Source organism: Cynocephalus volans, chromosome 13 (genome assembly GCF_027409185.1).
Source record: "Cynocephalus volans isolate mCynVol1 chromosome 13, mCynVol1.pri, whole genome shotgun sequence".
Taxonomy (NCBI): domain Eukaryota; kingdom Metazoa; phylum Chordata; class Mammalia; order Dermoptera; family Cynocephalidae; genus Cynocephalus; species Cynocephalus volans.
Window position 1 is genome coordinate 41,952,393 of NC_084472.1, and position 24,369 is coordinate 41,976,761.

At 45.8% G+C, this 24,369-nt stretch overlaps 1 protein-coding gene across 3 annotated transcripts in view; it reads right to left on the reverse strand.

Annotated features, from left to right (window-relative positions):
• LOXHD1 (lipoxygenase homology PLAT domains 1) overlaps window positions 1-24,369 on the reverse strand; it is a 182,936-nt gene that overhangs the window by 144,273 nt on the left and 14,294 nt on the right. For all 3 annotated transcript variants that reach the window (XM_063077310.1, XM_063077309.1, XM_063077308.1), the window contains exons 4-5: window positions 23,281-23,465; window positions 728-826 (exon numbers count right to left, since the gene is read on the reverse strand). In XM_063077310.1, coding sequence (XP_062933380.1) covers window positions 728-826; window positions 23,281-23,465 — 284 coding nt within the window. The remainder of the gene's footprint in view (window positions 1-727; window positions 827-23,280; window positions 23,466-24,369) is intronic.

Here is a 24,369-nt window from a genome sequence, read left to right on the forward strand (position 1 = left end):
TTCCTGGTCTATTTTTTCGCTGAAGATGTTCCTGTGAACCCTCAGGGATTCTGGCTTTATGTGCAGTTTTTATTTCAAATATCTTTCCTCTTGCAAGGCCAAGATCTCATTTTGTGATCTCAAATAGGTATGAAAGCCCATCCTCTAGATTATTGAGCATGAAAGATCCCTCCTTCCATGAGCCACAACATCAATTCATAGTTAACACTTTGGTTTTGAGTTGCCTCTTCATTTCTGGCGCCTGGAGATTTCTCTCTCTCTTTTTTTCTTATAAGCTCAGCAATGCATTTTCAATTCTTTAGTATATTGTGTCCAAAATTCACATGTCTCTGTAGCTTTTCCAACTCCTATTTTATTCTGCTAAATTAGCAGAAGCAGAAGAGAACCACCTGTCTCAGTTCTGCTGACCTGAACTTTCTCCCAACACCTGCAGCTGTGTCTGTGCCCTCAGTTCCTGCTTCACCTGTGAGGCCAAGTTCAATTCTATCCCACAGCCCCATTCTGATCTGCCCCAAACCACTGCATTGAATAAGGCCATGTACAGCCACATCCCAAAGTATAACTCAGCAGGACACCCTGCTGCCATGATAAACCATATCATAAGAAGAGAGACGCTCAACAGAGGAGCCCATAGGGGGCTCGAGTTGCCTTCTTCTGCCAAGATTGTGAGAAACAGCCCATCTAAAAAGGAATACTGGGTTGTGAAGAAAGGATTAAAACCCATTACCTGTGTCTCCATACTCTCCAAAGATATTGATGAAGACGTCAGCATCTGTCCCTGCACCAATTACGTCACCAGTGTACACCTTGACTTCATACTTGTTACCTAGGAACAAGGACAGAGAAAGCCTAAGCTCATTAGAATCCTGAGAAGAGAAGGACAGAGGCCCCAACATAGCTATCATACCATCTACCCTTCCCCCCAGCAATGCATGAATTGTCATCATTACTGTCAATAACAGAACAAGAAACAAGTCACTCAACATTGGTTCCAAATGGTCATTACTAAACTGTATGCAATGAATAAATAAGAGTTAGAGGGAAACTTCCATTCTCATCTACTAACATGCTGCCTTGGGATACATGAATCAGCTCAGACCCAAGGTGCCATCCTGAACCAGAATATCTCCCCTGAACTATAAAATGCCTCTAACTGGGCCCCCTGCATCTCCTCTGCCCTTTCCAATTCATTCGCCACACTGCACCATAGTGTAAAAATTCATTGTGGTAATTGGATTCTGCAGATAAAAATCAAATTTATATGTAAATTGTTGAGGCCATAACCAATGCAAACACTAGAGGCACCAATAGCAGCCAGCAAATCCATGCTTAGAATACTTCTTTTAAAGACCTGTATCTGCTTCCTGTATCTTTGCTCCATTCATTGAACAGAAATTAACTCTGTTACCCCCAAATGCCTCACCCTCAACCATTCCCTCAAGAGGAGACAGGGCTCAATGTGAACTTGACAACATGATGAACCCTACCCAGGCCTCCCCAGCTGAAGCCTGCCTTAGGGTGAGGGCAAAGGCCAGGGTGTATGTGGTCAGGGGAAGGAAGCTCCTCCAGGTTTTCATTGGGTTCCAGTAATTCCAAGGGCTGAGGTCACTATCCCTTTCCTTTTCCCTTCCAACAGTGGCTTTCTATTTTCACATAGCAGAATCCTTTTTCTCAGATGTCTCATGGCCAGTATGCAAAGCCAATAAAAACTAGAGCTGTCCTCACTGAGGCCCAGAGGCCCAGCCCCTCTGGCCATCTCCTCCCTAGAACCTCTGCTGACACCCAGCCACAGCCCCCAGGGGTCTTTCTCCCCTGTATTCCTCATCTCTGCTATGTCATCTGTGTCAATAATTTTCAATTTTTGCCATCTACTGTTCTGTGCTGTTTGCTGCACACGAGGCTTCTAAGTTCCTCAAGAACTTACAAGAGGGCTGGGAGCAGGACTTCTTTCTTTTATAGTCTCTCCCATACCTCCTAGCACAGCATTGGGCAAATATATTACAGTCTCATTAAGTATGTTGAAAAGTGAATCAAATGAAATTTCCTAAAATTCGAAGTCTCAGGGAAGCTGCTCAGGGCAAAGGATGGAGGTTGGAGAGATGAGTAGAAAACTTAATTTCATTCCTTCCCCATCTCTAGTCCTGCCCAGAAGTACAGAGCCAGCCTTCTAGAGATGACACCATGCAGGATCCAGCAGGGGGCCCACAGATGACATGCTGCACACAGCCTTTCCAAGCTAGTCTTTGACCTGGTGAGAGCATTGGGCCAGAAGCAGACAATGTCTTCTCTTTCTTTCCTCAGTTCTCACTTAGTGAAACCCAGTCACTCTCAGATTCCCACCCTTCCTGCCTATGAAGACCCCTCTGAGATGGGAGGCAGAACGAGAACCTTCAGAAGAGGGAACCCTAAGGTTAGTGCTTGAAACTTGGGCCACACTCAGGGTACCCAGGAGTGTGTTAAAAAGGTAAATTTCTAGGTTTCCTTCCCAGAGCTTCTGAGGCATGTGGTCTGCAACGACCAGGAAGGCCTTGGCTACGGCTGGCTGATGTTGCTCTTGTCATCTCCCAGGTTCCAGAGACCTTTCCTCCCTGGCTGGCAAGGTCTCTGAGGACATTTGTCCCAGCTCCAGTCCAGGGCTCTCTTCACAAAGAGGCAGGACCCCCCTTCAGGATGGCAAGATGCCCAGGACCCCTTGGCTAGTGAGGCAGGGTGGTATGGGGGCTGGGGAGGCTCCAAAGGCCATTGCTGAGCATCAGTCTGGCAGAGGGGCATCAGAACTGCAGAGAGAACTGGGCATGGTGGAGCAAGAGACACGCTGAGAGGGCCGAGAAGCATTTGTGGAAGGAGAAGCAAACATTCTGAATTATTCTGGAAGGCAGAATTAGAATTAGTGGGTTGGAATATGAAGAGGGAGATTTTAGTTCACCAAAAGAAAGAGTTTCTATTCACTAGGCCTACCCAATAAGGGAATGGGATGCCCTTGGGGGCAGTGAGTGCCCCATCACTAGAGATGCCTAAGCAGCTTCTGTGGCCAAGAGCACTGGTGGACAGCCATCTGCCAAGGACGCTGTGGAGAAAATGCTGGAGGGAAGAGAACACAGGAACACTATGGTGCTTTTTAATCTGCAATTCCATGACCTTTGACCAGGAAGGGCAGAGCTCAGACTGTGGAGGGAAGCAGGAGACCAAGGCAGCATCTCAGAAGGTAGGGCAGGCCCCTGGGCCAGTCCAAGTGAGGCCTGGGAAGCAGGGGCCCAAGCAGAGCTTTGGAAACAAGCAGCATCCATGTCCTGGGACAGTCCAGAGAAGCAGAGCATCAAGCCATAGTGAGGCAACTTGGGAGACAGGCCAAGGGTCAGGGTCCAAGAGGCCAGAGTGGGACGGGAAGGAGACTCCAGGCCTTTCTAGCTGAGGCAGACAAGGGACCCAAGCCCAGGGATCAGGAAGTCAGGTGGACAGAGTGCAGGAGGAACAGGGTGAACTGTCTTCTGGCCTCTGTGGAACTTTCTATGGCAAGACAGGGTCCGGGTCCTATGTTTGGCTGGGTGGAGAATAGGATCCCCATGTGACAGGAGACTGCCACTCACACTGAGGGGACAAGAGCTGCAGCAGGGGTGGACATCTCACAAAGTCATCTTTAAAAAGCCCATAAATGAATGATGAGGTTTATTATGTTACTTTTCTACCTCCTTTTCTCCACACTCCCTCTCCAACAGAACCCTGTACTATCTGATTTGCCATTTTCCAAAGCAAGTCCCGGGGCCCAGTGACAACCCTACTCTGTGAGTAAGTGCACGTATTGATGGAAGAACGAGGCTGAGTGAAAGCAGGGCTTCGCTCTCTCACCGTGGCAAACCGTCAGCCCAGGGCATCAAGCCTTACCCCCGAGAGCCCCTCCAACTTCCTGTGACTGGAATTTCAATGAGTACAAACTTGCAGAGCTGGTCACAGTGGGGTTTTATCTGGAATTCACCCCTTAGATCGTAGTGATAGGTGAGAGGGCAAAATGCCACCTGTGAAATGTGGCTGCCATCCTGGCAACAGGATGCCATCCAGAAAGAAAGGTGGGGGGCCTCATAAAACCCTTCCCAAAAGGCCAGAAGGGAGCAGGGAAATTGGGAGGAAGATGAGGAGAAAAAAGCGTTGAAAGAGGACCCGCATGTGGGGGAAGAGGCCACCTTTCATCTATGAAAAGGACATGGTGGACCCACCTTCTAGGGCAAATAACACTGAACCTTCACACCGGCATTTGCACATTCACACAAACCACTTGCACATCTTTGATGTCATTTGATCCACACAATGACCACAAACTGTAGGCAGGGCAGGTACTGTTGACATTATCAATTACAGATATGGAAACTGAGGTTTAGAGGGCAAGGTGACTTTCCTGATGACACACACAGTTGTTAAATGTTGTAAGACAGGCTCGAAGCCAGGTCTCTTGCCTTCCAATCCAGGGCTTTTCCCAGGATACCTCATGGCCTCCCACGCCCCATGCCAGGGTCGGCAAACTGTTTCTGTGAAGCATCAGATAGACAATATTTCAGGCTTTGTGAGCTATTCAGTCTCTGTTGCAACTACCCCACTCTGCTGCTGTAGCACAAGAGCAGCTATGGAAAATACATGTAAACAAATGGGTGTGGCTGTGTTCCAGCTGGACTTTATTTGTGGACATTGACACTTGAATTTCATATGGTTTTATATGTCATAAAATATTCTTATTCTTTTGATTTCTTTTCAACCATTTAAAAAATGTAAAAACCATTCTTAGCTTGTGGTCCACATAAAAACAGGTGGCAGGCTGGGTTTGGGCCACAGGTGACAGTTTGCCACCCCTTGCCCTGTGTCTTGTGCTCCCAGGCACTGTTCTGTGTGTTCCTTGGCAGGGGACTATGGGCAGCTCTGCTCTCGGTGGCCTGGAATGGGAGGGGCAGGGTGGTCAGCTGCTGGCTGAAGGATAAGAGCAGCACATCCTAACCAATAGCTAAGCAGCTCAAGGCTCTGAAGATTGGGGAACTAGTCCCCTTTCTCTGTTTGTGTGGAGCATGTCCTGTGCCCAGTGTGACAAGCAAGGCCAATTTTCCCTGTCCCCACAATATTGCATGACTGGTCCGAGCCTGGAGGTCCCCTGAGTCTGTTAGAGAAGGAGGCCTGGCCTGGCATTTCCCAAAGTTGGGGTGAGATGGCAGCACCAGTTTTGCAACCTTAGGCATTGTGCTTTTAGCTCACAGTCTGGCTGAGAGCGAGCCAGGAGCAGAGATGGAAATATAGATGAAAGTCAGGTTGGAGGAGGGGCTAGCAAGGAGTTCATCCCTCTTCTTAAGCAAGCACGGGAGAAACAGGGCCTAGTGATGGACTGCGGGAATTATAGCCCAAGCCAGCTCTACAGTCGGCCTGGGGTCTACCCGTTTGGCATATTATCTGTTGTAAAATTCTCCCCAGAAGTGATTTCTTCCTGGCCTTTCAGTAGGGCCACCATTAGCTCATACAGTGCCTTTGTGCAAATCAGAAAAAAGGATCCCTTCCTCGAGACACTTTACTGCCATCTGTTGGATAATTGTCATAATAAATACTCAATCTACAGCCTGTCTGATGTGAAAGGTGTCTCCTTACACAGTCACACTTGTGCAGGGCATGACCCGCACATCTGAGTCCAGCAGCCCTCCCTTTCAGGTGGTGGCCTCCTTCCTCTAAAGATGAGGGTGGGCTCAGAGAGTCAAACTAATTTGAGCATCAGTCTGAACAATATACAATGAGGGATATAGCCTGGGGATTAAGCTAATCACATGGTACCTTCCTAAGCAAAACTGAGCCGGGGTCCTGTGCGGGTGGGGTGGGTTGCAGCCTGAAGACAGCTGGCCCGCCTCAGGCCTCGGCAGAGGGTCATCTGGGTCCTCCTTGTCCTGCTCAGTGGGTACACATGCCCAGCCTTGCCCTGCTTTTCCTGTGTAGGCTTCGTGGCAGAGGCACAAGGCTGCTCCCTCCAAACAGGAAATCTGTCCCCTGTAGGCCAGCCGGAAGCTGCCTGCGTGGGTTTCCAGAAAAGGCAGGCACTGGCAGGCCCGAGCTGCCAGCCTGTGCCTGGTGCGCCGCCGCCCCCACCTCCTCCCCTGCGCTCTGTCTGGAACAGTCAGCACCCAACAGCGACAGAACACGTCTCCAGAGGGCTGCCCGGGTGGTGGAAGAGGCACAGCCAATGAGGGAGCCAGGCCCCCGAATCCTGGTGCCACATGCACAGCAGAGCCTGGCTGAGCAGCTCGTCATGTTCCCCGTGACAGAAATCAAGCATATGCCCCGTAACTAACCCTCTGTCTCCCTTGGGAAGAGACCATCCCACAGCCCCTGTGATGTGAGCCTGGAGAAGTTCACGTGGCCCAGGCTTTTTTAGGAAGCGGAGAATCATGAATGAACTGATGGACAGAGCTTCTTCTCTTGCCTTTCCCCCATGCCCCGATCCTGTTTAAACAGAACGTAGCTTGAGTTATTTCGCCAAGTGAGGGGTGGGGAGGGGGCTGGAGAGAGGATGACTGGGCTTGATTCTACCCACCCCTCCCACCCCCAGTGAATGTGCAATGGCTCACACCCTGACACCCCTCACTTCCGCTCGCTGAGAGCCAAGACGCTAGGAGCGAGATGTCGCAGGCGCTGAGTAGGAGGAGATGAAGTGGGGAGGGAGAGAATTTGGAGGGGCTGCCCTGGGGATGGGGGCTGGGGAGGAATGTTCTCTCCCAGCCAGGGAGGCCCCCTCACTACTCAAGCCTGCACAGGTGTGGGGAGGGGGTATCTGCAAAACACAAGGACGGGCAGGTAGGGCAATGGTACGTGCCAACAGCTGGGTCATGGCCACTGACCAGCAAATTCCCTCCCAGGCCATGGAGTTGAATTCGCTCTCTCCCCACACTGCCCTGGGAAGGTTTCTTCTTCCTTCCATCAGGCCCAGACTCCTGTAATTGCCTCCTCCTGGTTGCTCCAGACCCTCCTACCTCCAGTATGTCCTCCCCACCCTCCCATCATCTCCTTGCTCCACACTCCCCATGGCCTCTGGGACCACATGCAAAATCCTGGGACAATGGACCCCAGGCTGTCATTTTCTGCTGTCCTCCCATAACCTCCTTTCTTAATCTCTTCTCTCAAACTCTCTCACTGTCTCACAAATAGGACTGGAACTTTTCTGCTTTCCCTGGAATGTCCTCAACCTCACTGCCCTCACAGAAGACACACCACTTATCAAAAGAATAACTACCACTAATGCTTCCTGAGGACCTACGATTGGCCAGTCACATTTGTCACATCATTTAACCTCACAATAACAGACCCTGTTGTCACTAGTGTCACCATTTTACTGATGAGGCAATGGAAGCAGGAGTTTAAGAAACTCGGTTAAGTGCACACAGAAGGAGTGAAGCCCAGACTTGGATTCAAGTGACCTTCACAAGAAAGCACTCTCTTAGCTGTCACTACACGCAGCTTCCACATCTAGCTCAAACCCCAGGTCCTCTCAGAAGTGCCCCCTGTCCCAAGCCCACTCCAGAACTCCTGGTGTCTGCATTGCTCATTTGGCACCTAACATGTGCTCAGACACAGGCCTGAGTTTGACCTCACCTGAGCCTGAATGTGCAATGACATTAAAACATCACTTAGTCATTAATAGTTGCTTATGGGCAGTCATCAAGAAAACACACTCTATCCTTTTCATCACCCCCAAATGAATATACAGCTGGTAAATTTTCCTAAGAAACTGTTCAATGTCAGCCTGATGCTGTCAGGTGTTGAAATGTAGATAAGTTTTCACTCCTTTTAGCTCATCTCGCTCATCCTCCTCATCCACTTCATTGCCAAGTCCTGCAGAGCTATTGCCACATGCCCCTCAGTCACTCGTCTCCCTTTACTCCGACTCCTGCTGATCTGGGGAAGACCCTTCTCATCCACCTGTTCACTCCAGAAACCTTGTCTCCATTTCTTCCCATTCTAACCCAGATGCCCGTCGACTGCTAGAGTTTATCTTCCCTTAACACTGGAAAACCAGTACTTCTCATATGCTGCTGCGAGAGCTGCATACAGGCTTCCTGGAGGTCAGATGAATAGTATGTGTCAAAAGCCTTAAGACTCTGTAAAGCACTTGAACCAACAATTCAAGTCCATGAATAGCAATTAGTATATATTAAGGAAGTAATTATGTTCATTGATTACCAATAAGAATGTCTATCACAGCATTGTTAATAATAACAAAACACTGGAAACAACCTAAAAATATCCAAAATGGGGGATTGTTTGGGTGAACTATGATGTTCTCCCATTCATGAAATACTACGTGGCAATTTAAAATAATGAATAGAAGATTTTTCAATGCTTTAATATAATATTAAGTGAAAAACATGGCTACAAAATTGAGGCTAATATAATACCATTTTAATTCAGTATTTAATGTGCAACACATTCATGCACAAAAAAAAGAACAGAAGGGAAATTTATCAAAATTTTAACAGAGGTGTCTCCAAAGTAATCCTACACTGTGATTAAGTTCAAACCTCTGGGTGCACTCCTGTCTTCATACTTATACACAAATTACTTTACATCTCTGTGCCTCAATTTTCTTCATCTGTAAAATGGAGTTAATAATAATACTTCCTTCATGAGGTTGCTGTGAAAATTAAATGGATATTTAGATAGATGACAGATAGATGGCTTGTTGAGAATGATGTCTGACACTGAGTAAGTGCCAAATAAAAATTACCTATTGTCATCTTTGGATGATAGGATTATGGAAGATTTTACTAGTCTTCTTTTGTTTACTGGTACTTTTGAATTTTTGCAATAGCTATATTTTTTCCATGTGATTGAAAGCCAAAGATTAAAGTTCACTAAAGTCAATACTTTTGGAAGAATTTTTCAGAACCCCTGCCAATTTGTTATACCCTCAAGCTAGCTTTGGCACCAAAAACCATTGAGCTGGTCAGAGTGGCTAGGAGGCCAGAGGGAGGACTGAGGACTGGATGGAACAAGAGGGAAAATAGACACAAGGGCCACCGGTGGACGTCCAGCACCAGGCAGGTGGGAATCCCTTCTCTGACTCACTGGACTCACGCTGGCCATCACCTGGAACCCAGGGGAGGATTCCAGCAGGAAACCACTGGTGCTGGAATCAGAGCCAAGGCAGTGTCTGTATCATACATTCAGGTTCTCATGTGAACAAACTGAAGCACAAACTGAAGTGCTATTTCCACAAATAGAAGAAAAACAAAGCTTATTTTAAACACCTATTTAGAAGTCAAAATAACCAAGTTTGGAGCAAATATACAATTCCATGCATTCTCCAAAGGTCCTAGCTGCTGGGTTGAAGGAAAATGTAGCTGGTGGTGGTCCTGGTGGTCCTGAGGTCAGAGTGCAGCTGTGCATTGGAGGGCCCATTCCCAGTTGTGTGAATGTGTGCTTGTAACTTCGGGGTCCATCATTTCCCCAAGGGCCCCAATTCTGTTTGAAAGCTAGCAAACTCCTCCGTGCCACGAAGTCTCAGCTTGAGCATCACCTCCTCTATGAAGCCCTCCTGACTCCCCTTCATCTATGCTCTCATTGACCCAGGCCATCCCCACTTAGAACATCCTATCTCTTTGCACTATGATTACTGACCTGACTCTCTACCTTCTAGACTCTAAGCTCCTAGAGAGAAGGGCCCATAGGTATTCACCCTGAGCACAGGCTCTGGTGCATTCGCCCCCAAAATGCCCATTGCATCTGAGTGAATGTGCTCAAGAGCGGGAAATATGGAAGAGCATGAGTCAGTGTCACAAGCCTGGGCTCTAGCTCTGCCCCACAATTATGCTGTGTGGCCAAGAGCAGTTTGTTTCATTTCCCTGGGCTTCTGTTTTCTCCTCTATAAAATGGAACAAAAATGGTAAAGTCCTTTTTCATCCTGAAATTCTCAGATATGCTTCACTGCGGCTTCATTCAGAGCAGTTCTCTTCTTCCCACTCTTTCCGGAGATGATTTTGTGCAGTGCTAGGTGGGAGCAGATGGGGTGGGCGGGAAGCTGCTGTGAAGTTCAGAGGAGGAGAACGCTGCAGGGTTGGCCCAGCTCTCCTTGCCCTGAAACCCTCGCCCCTGCATCTGGGGGCCTGGGGCCACCTCTGCCGGGTTCCAACGAACAATGACTCCCAAGCGGCACCCACAGCACAAAGAGCTCAGAGAGTACTGGGTCATGTTTAAAGGTGGATGAAATGTCACGGGGAGGGTCAGAAAGAGAGGCGCTCCCTGCAGGCTTCAACTGTGGTCAAGGTCATGGGCCTGTTCCCAGTTGTCTATATGAGTTTGCTCAGATTCTAGAGGGGATCCTGGCATTGAGTGGTTCCAAAGTCCTTTCCAATTTTGAAAGGCAAGAATCCTGAGTCTGTGCATGTCAGAATCAGAAAAAGCCTGGATGTGAGGAAGGAGAAAGGGAGCTTAGCCACAGGAACAGCCACCACAATATTGCCTCATTTACTTACTTACTCTATATCTGCCACTGTGCTGAGTCCTTTATGCTGTGAAAGTTGTCAGAATTAAAATGGAGTAACTTGCATTGAAAAGAAAACCCCTCACAAATAGAGCCAGGGAAAGGCCATAAAGGGGGGAGTTCTCATGTCTGTACACCTGATAACAAAAATAATCACAAAGGACTCTGCAAAACCACAGTCTTGCACAAAGGGCATAGCAAACTTAACAAAAAATACTTTTACAAGGACATCGGCCCAGCAATTGCCTGGCCAACCTCGGACTGGCGTCGCCCTTGTTATTGATCCTTATAGCCAAGGATAATTATCCCGAAACAACTATGTCATTATGTAATCCTCCAACACTTTTCCTTTAAAGCCGGTTGTCTTCCTTTGCCTCCCTGAAGATGCCCATAGTTTACTATGGCATGCATATTCCCACTGCAATGTTATATTCCCAATTAAACTCAGTCTTCTTTTAGAGAGCCTCTCTCGATTTGTTATTGGGGTTAACAATGCTCATTTCCCCAATTAACCTGATGAAGTGGGAATTAATATTATCCCCATTTTACAGATGAGGAAATAGGGACATGAAACGTAAGGCATCTGCTCCTGCTCGCCTAACTGGTAGAGTGGCAGAGTTAGGTTTTGACCACAGAGAAGGGGTGTCCAGAGACTGAGTCCATGCGGGTAGGCAGTATGAGTGGATGACATTGAGAAGTACCTGCAGCAGAAGGGAGGGCACCAAAGGTCAGTCTGCTCTTGTCTCTGTGGAGGAGGGCTAGCCCCAACTCATCCGTCTCTCTTTGGTTGTGAAGGTAAACACTCTACTAATCTAGAAAAGACCCCAAGAGGTCACCTAGTCCAACCACTCTACAGAGAAGAAACTGAGGATGGGAGAGAAACTGAGACCTGCCCCGGCTCTCATTGCTATGGGGTGGCAAAGCCAGAACTGGAACTTAGGATGTACAAGGGTACTTCAAAAAGTTCACAGAAAGACTCATACTATCTTTTAATTCCATTTTTCCACAAACTTTTTGAAGTATCCTCATATAGTCCCTGTGCTTTCAGACCCAGAGAGCTACACTAGTATTTTAAAATTAATTCTTTAATTACAGTATCATCTGGTAGAATCTAGGAATAAGTCAGGGCTGCTGGTATCTTTGACAGAGCCTTCATGAAGGGTGTTTTTTGTATCAATCACTCAGGCTGCTTTCATTTTGCACTATGCAGTCCTCTGGCAGGTCCATAATCCACTGCAGGTCAGTACAATTTGCACATGCCCCTAATACATTAATCACACTCCCTTTCTTATCCTGTCCTTTACTCAAATGTACCCTGGGCACTCTGCCCAGCATGGTCTTGCCAAGACACAGTGCACATCTGGAGCTGTGTGATAATCATTGTGTAGCAGTGTGGACGGTAATAAAATTATAATCCAGTAACCTGATGAAATACCCAGGAGTAGAAATAGTGGTTGTGCTAAGAACAAACAAAATCCCCTCATTTTTGCCTTTCCCCAGGCCCAGGGGAGCTTTCAGCCCCCAGCACCAGCTGTCCCATTGGTTGGGTATAGCAAAAAAAAAAAAAAAAAAAAAGAAAAGAAAAAAGAAAAAGAAAAAAGAAAAAAGAAAGCAATTCATTTGCCCCAGACTGGGAGTCTGGATGAAAACATTTCTTACCCCTCCCATCGCCTGCATACTCCTGGCCCACCCACCCAAGCCTTTGCTACTTCTCACAGGCTCTTTTTCCTCTAACAACCAGCTCCTTGGTCTCTTTGAAGCATACGACAAAACTGGCTGCAGCTGCATTTAGTATTAATCCACCAAAGAAGATTAAATGCCCTCTAGAAGAAGGCTTGTCCCTAACAAAGCCTAGGGAACAGGTCCCAGCTGGGAGCAGTGGTGGTTCAGGACCCACCTCAAGGCTGTGCCCTCTGAATGCAAGGACCCTCTCTACTACAGATGAACCTGAATCAGAAACATTTATGAGCTGTTGTGCCTGGTTCTGACAGTGCTGGGGTGTGAGCAGCCCCCAGGCCAGCTGGAACACAGATCTTGGCTTCAGAGGGCTTTCTCGTGGCCAAGTTGGCAGAGTTTTCCCAAAGTGATATGGCATGGACTCAATACTAATTTAAGACACGTGATCATCTCAATACTTTTCAAGGTGGGAGGGTTTGTGGGTTGGCACTGGGCTGTGGGCAATTGCTTAGCCAGAAGGCAGGAAATGACATCATATTGGCAGTGAGAGGTCCAGGCAGGGTCTGCTCTAAACATACATCCCCACCAGGTGACAGCCCCCAGCCCAAACTCCTTTAAGACCCAACACTGGGTCATCCCATATCTACCCAGAAAGATCACATCATCTTATCAGGCCTTGCCTAACCAGATGCTCCCCCATCCTTCAAAACTGCCTGGCACCCTATCCCCAACCAAACGGATGTGCTCTGAGGCTCCTTGGGGTCAGAGAGGGCTGGGTAGCCTTGCATTCTCAGCCCGTGTAACTGCAGCACCTGGTGCTGTGCCCTCTGTGTGTCACACCGCAAGTGACAATATCCAAGTGAGGGAAGTGAAATTAGTGGCTGGGAGATCCCTGGAGGCAGGCAAGGCAGACGAGGAGGTGCTTACCTAGAAGAGTACCAGAAGAAGCCAGCACTACAAGGGACTTCAGAGAACATCTAGTCCAACCTTCTGGTAAGATGAGAAGACAAAGACCCAGAAAAGACGAATAACTTGACCAAAGCCACACAATTACTGAAGGGTGGGAGTAGAACCCAGGTCTCTGCCCCCTAGTAGAGCTCTTTCCACCCATCTCTGCTGCTGTTCTTTGTAAGTGGTGTGTCTACACTTGACTGCCCCCCTGCACCACCATATGCACACAAACCTGTTTCTTACCATTGAGCATACAAGCCCCTCATCCCAGCAGCCAAGGCGGCAGGTGTGAGTGAAAGAACAGCCACCAGGTGGCTAGTAGACCCCAGTGTTACCCTCAGAGCAACCTGAGCTTGGTTGGAGAGACCAGATAGACACATATTAAGTAGTTAGAGCCCAAAGAGGCAAATCGCAGTCCCTGAGATAGGGTGTTTCTTAGCCATTTATTCATCTCAAAACACTTGAGGGCTACAACCCACTCCATCAGCCACAGTGGCTCATTCTGGCTATGATCATACTAGAGCATGTCTGAATCTCAGGGAGCAGGTTGAAAAGGTCCTCTGTCCCGCCCATGAGATCCCATACACATCCTCTAATTGCAGAATCTCTGCACTACAGTGTATGGCGCAGACTCTGCTTGCAGAGTTGGAAGGGGTGGAGATGCCAGAGCAGAGGGAGCGGGTGAAGCTCTCTTAGAGACATGGGGCTTTACTTCCAGTGGGGTTTGGGTGGGATGGAGAAAGCTGAAGGAGACAATGAAAGAGAGTAGGGAAGGTGCTGGCCCTGTAATTGCTTCTGATCCTGGTGTATGTTTTAACAGAAGATCCACAGTTTTCTATTTTACCAAGTTGAGACAGAATCCCTGGAAGCAAGGAGAACTCACCCAGGCAGCAGACGGGGCAGGCCCCTGGGGCTCTGGGAAGAGCAACCCTATGGGATCCTTGTAGGGCTTGATGGGATGGGGCCTGAGTCCCGGAAATGGCTGTCGGTGGTCTGGCTCCCTTGTCACCATCTCAGAGCATGGTGAGAGAGAGTTTCCTGTCTTCTGACCTCAGTTCCCCTTCCCATGAGTCCCTTGAAACCTCCTCATGATTTATTAGTGCTGGAGAGAACAGCTTTCAAGTCCACCAACTGCCAGACAAGACACAGGAATTGACACAATCTGAGCAAACAGGTTGAGAAGTGAGAGCTGCTAGCCCATGACCAAGCAGCAGAGGAGGTGGGTGAGCAGTGCTCTATGATGCTTGCCTTGACCTTCGTCACATGTGCAAAGTGGAGATAAGAGCAGTCTCTACTCCTGGGGGTTTTAAACAAGATGCCAATTACAAAATATGTGTACATGAAGACACAAGGCTATAAAACTATTTTTTCCAAAAGTCAAGTAGCTAGGAGGTGGAAGAGTTGGGATCTGAACCTAGGACTCCATGATTTGAGGCCTGGCACTCTTAACCATGATACCCTATATTCTCCTAATGGGTGCTCTGTCTTATGAGAATCTGTATCCTCCACCGGACTGTGAATACATTGAGGGCAGAGACCATGTCCTTATCCCCAGGTCCATCATCTAAGCACAGCTCAGGAGGGCATCGCTAATGACCACTGCTAAGGATTATGCTTTCCCTCAAAGCATGGGAGACTGCTTGGCTTCCAGCCAGAGCTGCCATCAGTGTGCAGATGTCAGTGTAGCTACTCTGCCCCCCTGAGTTCTGGGTTGTCAAGAGGATGAGCCATTCCAGGCAGATGGGAGAAATCCTCCAGGAAGGGAGTCAGGCATTCATGACAATGGAAGGGATGCCAAGAGGCAGATGGCAAGAGGGAAAATTCACTACACTCCTGTAGCAGTTTGATAGCCAAGACTGTGTTCTAAGGGATAATAAATGCAGATATGCTAGGAAAGCAACTGCCAAACTTCCACAGGCCCCAGAAGGTGCCAGGACCACTGACACCCACTCTAACAGGGAAACAAGCATAGAGGTGGCAGCTAACTCCCTGTGCCGGCTCTGTGTATGTCTGAAATATTTAATCATGAGTGATGTCTGCCTGGACCATCCCATCGACAGGTTGGAGGGAGGCAGCCAAGACTGGGACATCCACTCCTGCTGATTCACATGTGGATGAGTCAGAAGAATCCAGGAGGTTTCTCCAGCAGCCTTAAAGTCCTGGGCAAGAACTTGGAGTGGAGAAGGCATTTTCCTGTTTTCTTCCAGGTGAATAGAAGCCCTTTGACTGCAAAGTCAGCATGATGTATTGTCACCAATAAAAACAGTCAATGAACACTTAGACTTCAGGATACAAAATCACCACGCAAAAATCAGTAGTTTTTTTTATACTCCAGTAACAAACTAGCAGAAAAAGAAATCAAGAAAGCAAGCCCATTTACAATAGTAACTAAAAAAAGAAAAAGAAAAAAAATTATCAATTTAACCAAGGAAGTGAAAAATCTCTACAATGAGAACCACAAATCACTGCTGAAAGAAATTGAAGAGGACACAAAAAGATGAAAGACATTCCATGCTCTTGGATTGGAAGAATTAGCATTGTAAAAATGTCCATACTACCCAAAGCGATCTACAGATTCAATGCAATCTCCATCAAAACACTAATGACATTCTTCACAGAAAAAGAAAAAACATTGATATGGAACAACAAAAGACTCCAAATAGCCAAACCAATTCTGAGTAAAAAAAATAAAGCCAGAGGCATAACACTACCCTACTTTGTTATACTACAAAGCTACAGCAATCAAAACAGCATGGTATTGGTATAACAACAGACACTTGGACCAATGAATAGAAGAACAACCCAGAAATCAACCCACATACTTACAGCCAACTAATCTTTGACAAAGGCAACAAAAACATATGCTGGGGAAAGGACTGCCTCTTCAATAAGCAGTGCTGGGAAAACTGGACATCACTGTGTAGAAGAATGAAACTAGACCTGTACCTCTCACCTTATACCAAAATCAACTCACAGTGGATTAAAGACTTATATATAAGACCCAAAACTATAAAACTACTAAAAGGAAACTTAGAGGAAACACTTCAGGAAGTAGGACTAGGGAAAGACGTTATGAACAAGACGCCAAAAGCACAGGCAACAAAAGAAAAAATAAACGCATAGGATTGTAGCAAACTAAAAACCTTCTGCACAGCAAAAGAAACAGTTAACAGAGTGAAAAGACAACCTAAGGAATGGGAGAAAATATTTGCAAACTATGCACCCAACAAGGGATTAATATCCAGAATATGCAAGCAACTCAAACAACTTCACAGTAAAAAGAACAAATAACCCAATTAAAAATTGGGCAAAGGAGGTGGATAGGCATTTCTCAAAGGAAGATATATGAACTGCCAGCAAACACATGAAAAAATGCTCAACATCACTAAGCATCAGGGAAATGCAAAGCAAAGCCACATTGGGACATCTCATGCCAGTTAGACTGGTCAGTATCAGAAAGACAGAGAATAACAAATACTGGTGAGGATGCAGAGAAAGGGGAACACTCCTACAATGTTGCTGGGACTGTAAATTAGTGAAGCTATTATGGAAAATAGTATGGAAATTCCTCAAACAACTACAAAAAGAACTTCCACATGATCCAGCAATCCTGCTGCTGGGTGTATACCCAAAATAACAGAAATCATCATGTCAAAATCATACCTGCACTCCCATGTTTATCATGACTCTATTTACAATAGCTAAGAGTTGGAACCAACCTAAATGTCTATCAACAGATGACTGGATAAGGAAAATGTGGTATATATACATGATGGAATATTACACCATAAAAAAGGAATAAAATTCTGCCATTTGCAGCAACATAGATGAACTTAGAGAAAATTATGTTAAGTGAAATAAACCAGGTACAGAAAAAGAAATACCACATGTCCTCACTCATAAGTGAGAGCTGAAAGAAAGAAAGAAAGAAAACAACAATCACAATAATTCCTTGAACTTTCAAAAGGAGAGAACAGAACTGAGGCCAGCAGAGGTGGGAAAGGGGGAGAGGGAGGGGAGGCTAGGGAGAAATTGTTAAAGGGCCACAAAAAATGTTCACATTGTGTATTGATAAAACAAACAAACAAACAGACAATAAGAATGCGTTTAAAGAAGTGGGACATCAAGGGATCCTGAACAGCCAAAACGATCTTGAAAAAGAACAAAGTTGGAGGTCTCATCTTTCATGATTTCAAAACTTACTGCAAAGCTACAGTAATCAAAACAGTGTGGTACTAGCATGAAGACAGACATATGGACCAATGGAATAGAACAGAGAACCCAGAAATAAACCCTCATGTATATGGCCAAGTGATTTTCAACAAGGGTGTCAAGACAATTCAAAGGAGAAGGGACAGTCTTCTCAAATGGCTCTGGGAAAACTGGATATCCACATGCAAAAGAATGGAGCTACATACTTATCTTATACCATATATAAAATTTAACTCGAAATGGATCAAAGACTAAATGTAAGAGTTAATACTATAACACTCTTAGAAGAAAACAGAGAGGGAAAGCTTTATGACATTAGATTTGGCAATAACTTCTTGGATGTGACACCAAAAGCATAGGCAACAAAATAAAAAAATAGATAAATTGGATTTCGTAATAATTAAAAACTTTTGTGCATCAATGGACACTATGAACAGAGTAAAAAGGCAACCCATGGAATGGGAGAAAAATATTTGTAAATCATATATATGGTAAAAGGTTAATATCCAGAATATATAAAAGGACTTCTACAACTCAACAACAAAAACAACCACACAACTGGATGAAAAGATGGGCAAAAGGCTTGAATAAGCATCTCTTCAAAGAAGATATACAAATGACCAATAAGCAAGTGAAGAGAAGATTAATATCGCTAATCATTAGGGAATTACAAATCAAAACTACAGAGAGATACCACTTCATACCCATCAGGATGCCTAGTATAAAAAATTTTTTTAATTAAAAAACCCCAGAAAATAACAAGTGTTGGTTACAACATAGAGAAATTGGAACTCTTGTGCATTGCTGGTGGGGATATAAAATGGTGCAACCACTGTAGAAAACAGTATGGTGGTTCCTCAAAAGTTAAACATAGAACTACCATGTGAACTAGCAATCTAGTATATATATATACCCATACATACACACACATGCACGTGCGCGCATGCGCACGCACACACACACACACACACACACACACACACACACACACACACACACACATCCCAAGATAGGTATATACCCCAGACACTTGAAAGCAATGTTCCAATGTTCATAGCAGTATTATTCACAACAGCCCAAAGGTAGATATGATCCAAATGTCTATCAACAGATGAATGAATAAACAAAATGTCGTGTATATATTCACAACGATATATCACTTAGTCTTCAAATGAAATTAAATTCTGACATATGCTACAACATGGATGAACGTAGAGGACATCATGCTAAGTGAAAAAAGCCAGGCATAAAAGAATAGACAAATGATGTATGGTTCTACTTATATGAGGGTCCTAGAGTCATCAAATTCACAGAGACAGAAAGTAGAATGGTGGCTGCTGGGGCTGGGAGAGGAGACAATGGGGGGTTAGTGTTTAATAGATACAGAGGTTCAGTTTGGGATGTTGAAAAGTTCTGGAGATGGGTGGTGGTGATGGCAGCACAACAGTGTGAGTGTACTTAATGCCACTAAACTGTACATTTAAAATGGTTAAGATGGTAAATTTTATGTTACGTATATTTTACCACAACTAAAAAAAAGCAGGACGATAGAGTCAGGGAGATCTCTCACTCTATTCTGTTGAGCCCCATCTGGTACACGGGGTTCTAGCCTAGGACAAAAAGAGAGGCCAGGGAACCTGGGGGTGCATTCCTGAGAGGACAGAAGCCATCTTCCAACAGCTGAAGGGCTGCCATGTAGACAGACCCTGTGTTGTATCTGTGGAGGGCTGGAACAGGTGAGCAGAAGCCTCAGGAATACCGTGTGGGGTTTAATTTCAGGAAGACCTTTCCCACTGCCAGTGCTCTTAGCAGTGAAATGGGTTGTGCCAAGAGGCTGATAACTGTCCACCGCTCAAGAGAAGCTGGATTCAAGCCAAAGCTGGAGAAATAACCGGTGGAGGTGCTGTGGGAGAGATTTCTGTGACAGCAGGAGGTTGGCCCAACTGACCTCCATGATCCCTTGTGACTCTCAGGCTCTGATCTCCTAGGTCCCAGGCTAATGGCCCTTGGTCTTACCCTGACCGAGGGCAAGCTGAAAGCAATTCCAGTGAGAATAAGGAGACCCTCATCCCAGCTCCAGCTCCATCGGTGATTGGTTATTTGACCTTGGATGGATCCCCACCTCCCTGAGCCTCAGTTTACTCATCTGTATAATTAATACCTGTTGGCCCTCCCTCAGTCACCACCCCCCCACCCCAGAGGTATCATAAGGAGGACGTAAAGCAAGGACTTGTGAAGAAAAGAGCCCAGATATCATTGCCGGCTCTCTCCTCCCTCCTGGGCTCTGCTTTCCTTCCTCTCAAATCAAGGCTGGTGGTGCCTTCCAGGGTGTCGTTTACACCCCACTGGGGGTACGTGGGATGCTAGCAGTAGTACAGGAGTGTTACCTACCATTGCGTATTTATTTTAATATGTACTAGTATATACTTGACATCTACAGCAAATGATAGTTTTTCTTTATGATAGTGATGTCAACTTTCTTTTTAAAATAAACTTACAAGTTAATGTAAGTCATAAAAAAAGTGAGTTGATGAAGAAGGAGTAATTAATAATGCAAGTGTTAGTTGAATCATGCAAAAATCTTGTAAGTCACTTGTGAGTGTCTGGGGTTTGACAACTCCAGTGGATTGAGGGGACACAACAACCTGCTTCCTCAGGCCCTAGGAACAGATCTCCGAGGCCTGGGGATCAGAGGCAGAGAAACCAAAAGGCAAAGCCTTTTTGGTTGGCCCTGCTACCTGGTTTCCTTAATGTACCAGAGGCAGCGATTTTACCAACCAATTGAGAACAACTATGAAACTGAACTTGGTTCTAGGATCTTCCATCTGCAAAACTGTGAGGCTGGTCAACTTCCACCTTCTTCCTCCTGACCATCCTGTCTTTGCTTTTCCTGATGTCCACCTTCTACACAAGGGGTTCAATTAAGGAAGAGAGCATCCCTAACAAGGTCATTCCCCTGAAGGTGTTAGGACCATGTTGGGCATTTCTCCAAAAAGTGCATTTCAAGAGGAGCCTTGAGAGGGAAGAGTCATCTCTGTGACAGATGTCTGGCACTGTGCTGTGCAGTGAGGGTGATGTTCTTATCTAGGGAGGCACCCCAGAGCCCCACAGCTCACCTTCTGCTCCCACAGGTAGCACAAGCTCCCCTCATGCCTGCATCTTGAAGTGTGATATGCCAGATTCCCTTTAGAGGAACCACCTAGAAACCTGATCAAGTTTCCTTTCACCCCCACAACTATCTGCTGATCACCTTAGTCAAAGGGTAGGTCAGTCTGCCTAGAACACCTACCTTCCCTGAAGAGTAGGAATGGAAGAAAATTCCAGCTGATTGTCAGCCAGAAATTGGGGAAATGGACCTTGAGGGTGGGGAGAGGGGAACAAGGCTCCCTAACAATCTGCCCTCCCTTGGGGGGAGTTTGGGGCTGGTGGTATATACACTGAAAAGGTTCCCTTCTCCTCTCTCATCCTTTTATTATTGCCTGCATCCCATGTTTTGAAATATTTCACCTACCAAACTGCATGGATGAAGAAATCATTATCTTCCCCATTATTAATCACCAAAGACCTCCAGTAGCAGCCAAATACCAACTTGGTTTAATTCCAGGTGAAAAGCAAAGAAACTTAACATTTTGTTTACCAATACAGTTATTTGAATATTTGAAGATTCCTTTTTTTCATTCCTTTTTCTGGAACCCAGCCTGGAAATACTAAAAACCCAATGCCTTCATGCCCATGAAGGGGTTGGGTCCCAGGCAGCCTGACCCAGAGACGGGGTCAGCAGATGTCTTGCCTTTTCAAAGACAAGAAAACTCTACCCTGGATGATTCTTATGAAAAGTTAGAGAACCACTAAGTTACATTAATTCTTTCTCAATGGTGACTTTTCAGACTCTTCTGACAGTGGAACACTGAATTTTTGTGTGACCAAAGCAGAAGGTCAGATGAGCAGCTGAAAAGTGGAAAAGGTTAAGAAAGAGGAGACTAAGAGAGCAAAAGAAGAAGATGGCAAGCTTGACAACTGCTAGGATTGATCCTGGTAAAGAGACTTGATCAAGAATTAAAGATGCTTGAGGTCTATGGAAGAATCTGTGACATTCACCCTAATTGAAAAGACAGGCGGCAAAGGGCACAGGCAGACAATTCACACACACGCACACGCGCACGCGCGCACACACACACGCACACACACACACACACACACACACACAAACAATCTGCTAATAGACATATGCAAAAGATTCAACTTCACTAGTAACCAAAAACACCAGAACATTGAAAACCCCCCTTTTCCTATCCAACTGGAAAATTAAATAATACTACCAAGTGCTGGCAAGGGTGAGTGAACTGGGTGGTCTTGCACAGCTGGTGGGACTGTGCACAGAGACACCCTTTCTAGGGCAATTTGGAAATGCCGGTGTTCATTCTATTTGACTTAAAAATTCCACTTTGGAACTTATCTTAAGGAAAGAATGAATTTGTGCAAATACCTAGATGTATTGTTTATAATAATATTGCTCATAATAGCAAAAAAGTTTTAGAGGATAAATATAATATAAATGCCCAATGATAGGAGACTCAGTGAATAGATGACAGTATCTCCATACTCCAAAACACTATACAGCCATTACAAGCAGGAGTGTTGAGCAATATTTAATGGCTTGGAAATAAACATGCTGTGAAACAGGGGATGTTTTATCAGCCCATTCTTTCAAACTATATATGCATAGAAAAGACTGGAAACGAATGCACAAAAATGTCACCAGTGTTGTTTTCCCAGCTGATGGAATTACAGGTATTCTCTTTTTATGCTTGCACATCTCTGTTGTCTAAATTTTCTGCAATGATCAAATTTGGCTTTTGCAATAGGAGAAAAGACCAATAACATATTTTTAAAAAAGGAGTCAATGAAGTTGCAAGTTACTATGATAGAGATCACAAGAAAATAAGTCAAGTGTTCAAGGTTGGCTAGGAGGCAGAACATCAGAAGTAGACAGAGAAATTGAGAGCTGAAGCCCATTAGGACAGAGGATAAGTTTATTTCTGCTCATTGGGACAGAAGATATGTTTATTTCTGAGTTGCAGGAGAGGGCGGAACTTGGAGACCACACAGGGACATGCTGGATGACAAATCCAAGGGGTTAGTCTTCTATTGTTCTACTGAGTGACCGCGGGAAGGTTGCTTCCCTTCTCCCAGCCCCAAATCCCTTTCCCCTCCAATAATCCATGACACTGTGAGATCAGGGCTTTATGATGATGGTCCCTCCATGTAATGTTCCCCTCTTTGGAAAGGCAAATATGTTCAATGATGAAGTGAGGTGAGGTCAGGACTTAGGGGACAAAGGTGCGACAAAACAGGACATAGGATACAGTGTGTTTTTTCTTATATGCCTTGTTCCCCTGCCTCTCATTATTCCTGAAGAACTAAAATGACTGAACTTAAAGCTTTTGGCTGGATATATCACTTGAAATAAGTTATTTCACTCCTCACGGAATCAGAGGGAGTCAGAGGGGCAGCATGATGGAACTTTGATAGTTGCAAGTTATGGTTCCTATCTGCCATGCATAGGCTGAAGCTCACCTTCCTTGGGCATCATAAGAAAGGTAAGAGGATAGGAAGATGGGGAAGCTGCCTTTGATCTCACAGGAAACCCTTGGTAAACACCCGTCACCAAGAACCATCGAGAACACAGGACACACTCAGGGCTGTGCCCGTCCCTCCATCACACCTCCGGGTCCTCTTGTATTCCCCACTTCCTTGAACCCCCAGAGCACATAAGCTTGCTCATGGGAGGGCCACAAGGAAGAGACGGGGCTTCACCTGGGCCCTAGCCAACAGGAAGACCCTGGAGGGGTGGCATGGTAGGGTGGGACTGCCCAGACAAGACAGAGGGCGGGGTGAGCCCAGCCCAGGCAGGGAGGGGTGGCGGGTGGACCGGCCTAGGCACTGACCTCTGGGCATGTCCATGGGGTTGAAGCTGGCCAGCAGGTCACGGCACCACTGACGGTCGCCTTCCACCTTGCTCAGCCAGTTGTTGCAGTTGAAGTAGTAACGGAGATGAGGCCGCTTCATGTCGGTCACTATCACATGATCCAGGTACCAGCTGGCGTTCAAGCCTGTGTTGTCATGCTCGATCCTGGGGCAGAAGCCAACACCCACACCATCAGTGGCAGAACCGAGACAGAACCCCCTTCTATTTGTAGTACCCCAATGTTCACTCCAAGGAGAGGTTCAATCATTTTGTTGTTGCTGTTGCTGTCACTTTATCTCTTAAACCTCAGTTTCCTCACCTATGAAATGGGGACAACTTGCAAGGTAGATGTGCATGTTAATGAATGTTACATTGTTACATTGCCTGCAAGAAAATGTCACCTTTTGTAGAAAATCCAGGATCCCTGAGGCTTTTAGTGAGACCATTTTGATCTTCCCTTCGAGGTCCTGTCTAATCTCTTTCCTTACCCTTGCCTTTGGAAGCACATATACACACATAACTTCCCAAAGCCCAACTGAGTCAGGGTCCAAAAGAAAAAGTTTAATATGACCTTACTAAAGGGAGGGGATGACAACAAGGGAATAAACAGAAAGCCAATTAGACCATCCGACTTGCAGGGCATGACTTGTGCCCTGGGGCTCAAATTGCCCCTCCCATTAGTGTGAGATGGTCAAGTGTACCCCTCTCTTCGTGATTCCCAGACCCTCACAACAAGCAGAAATTCTTAGTCCAGTCACCTGGAGGATCCCCCTTGGCCATCTAGACCAGGGTTGTCCCATAGATATAACCTGAGCTGCATATGCATGCCACAGATGTAATTTTAGATTTTTCTAGTAGCCACATTTAAAAAGATACAAAGAACTAATTATAATAACATATTCCATTTAACTCGTTTTATCATTTCAACACATAATCATGTAAAATTTTCTTTTTTTATCATTATTGGTTCTTTACTGAAACAATTGATGATACATATTTGTGGGATACAGAGTTGACTTATCAGTAATTGTGTACAATATGTGATGATCAAATCAGGATAATTAGCATA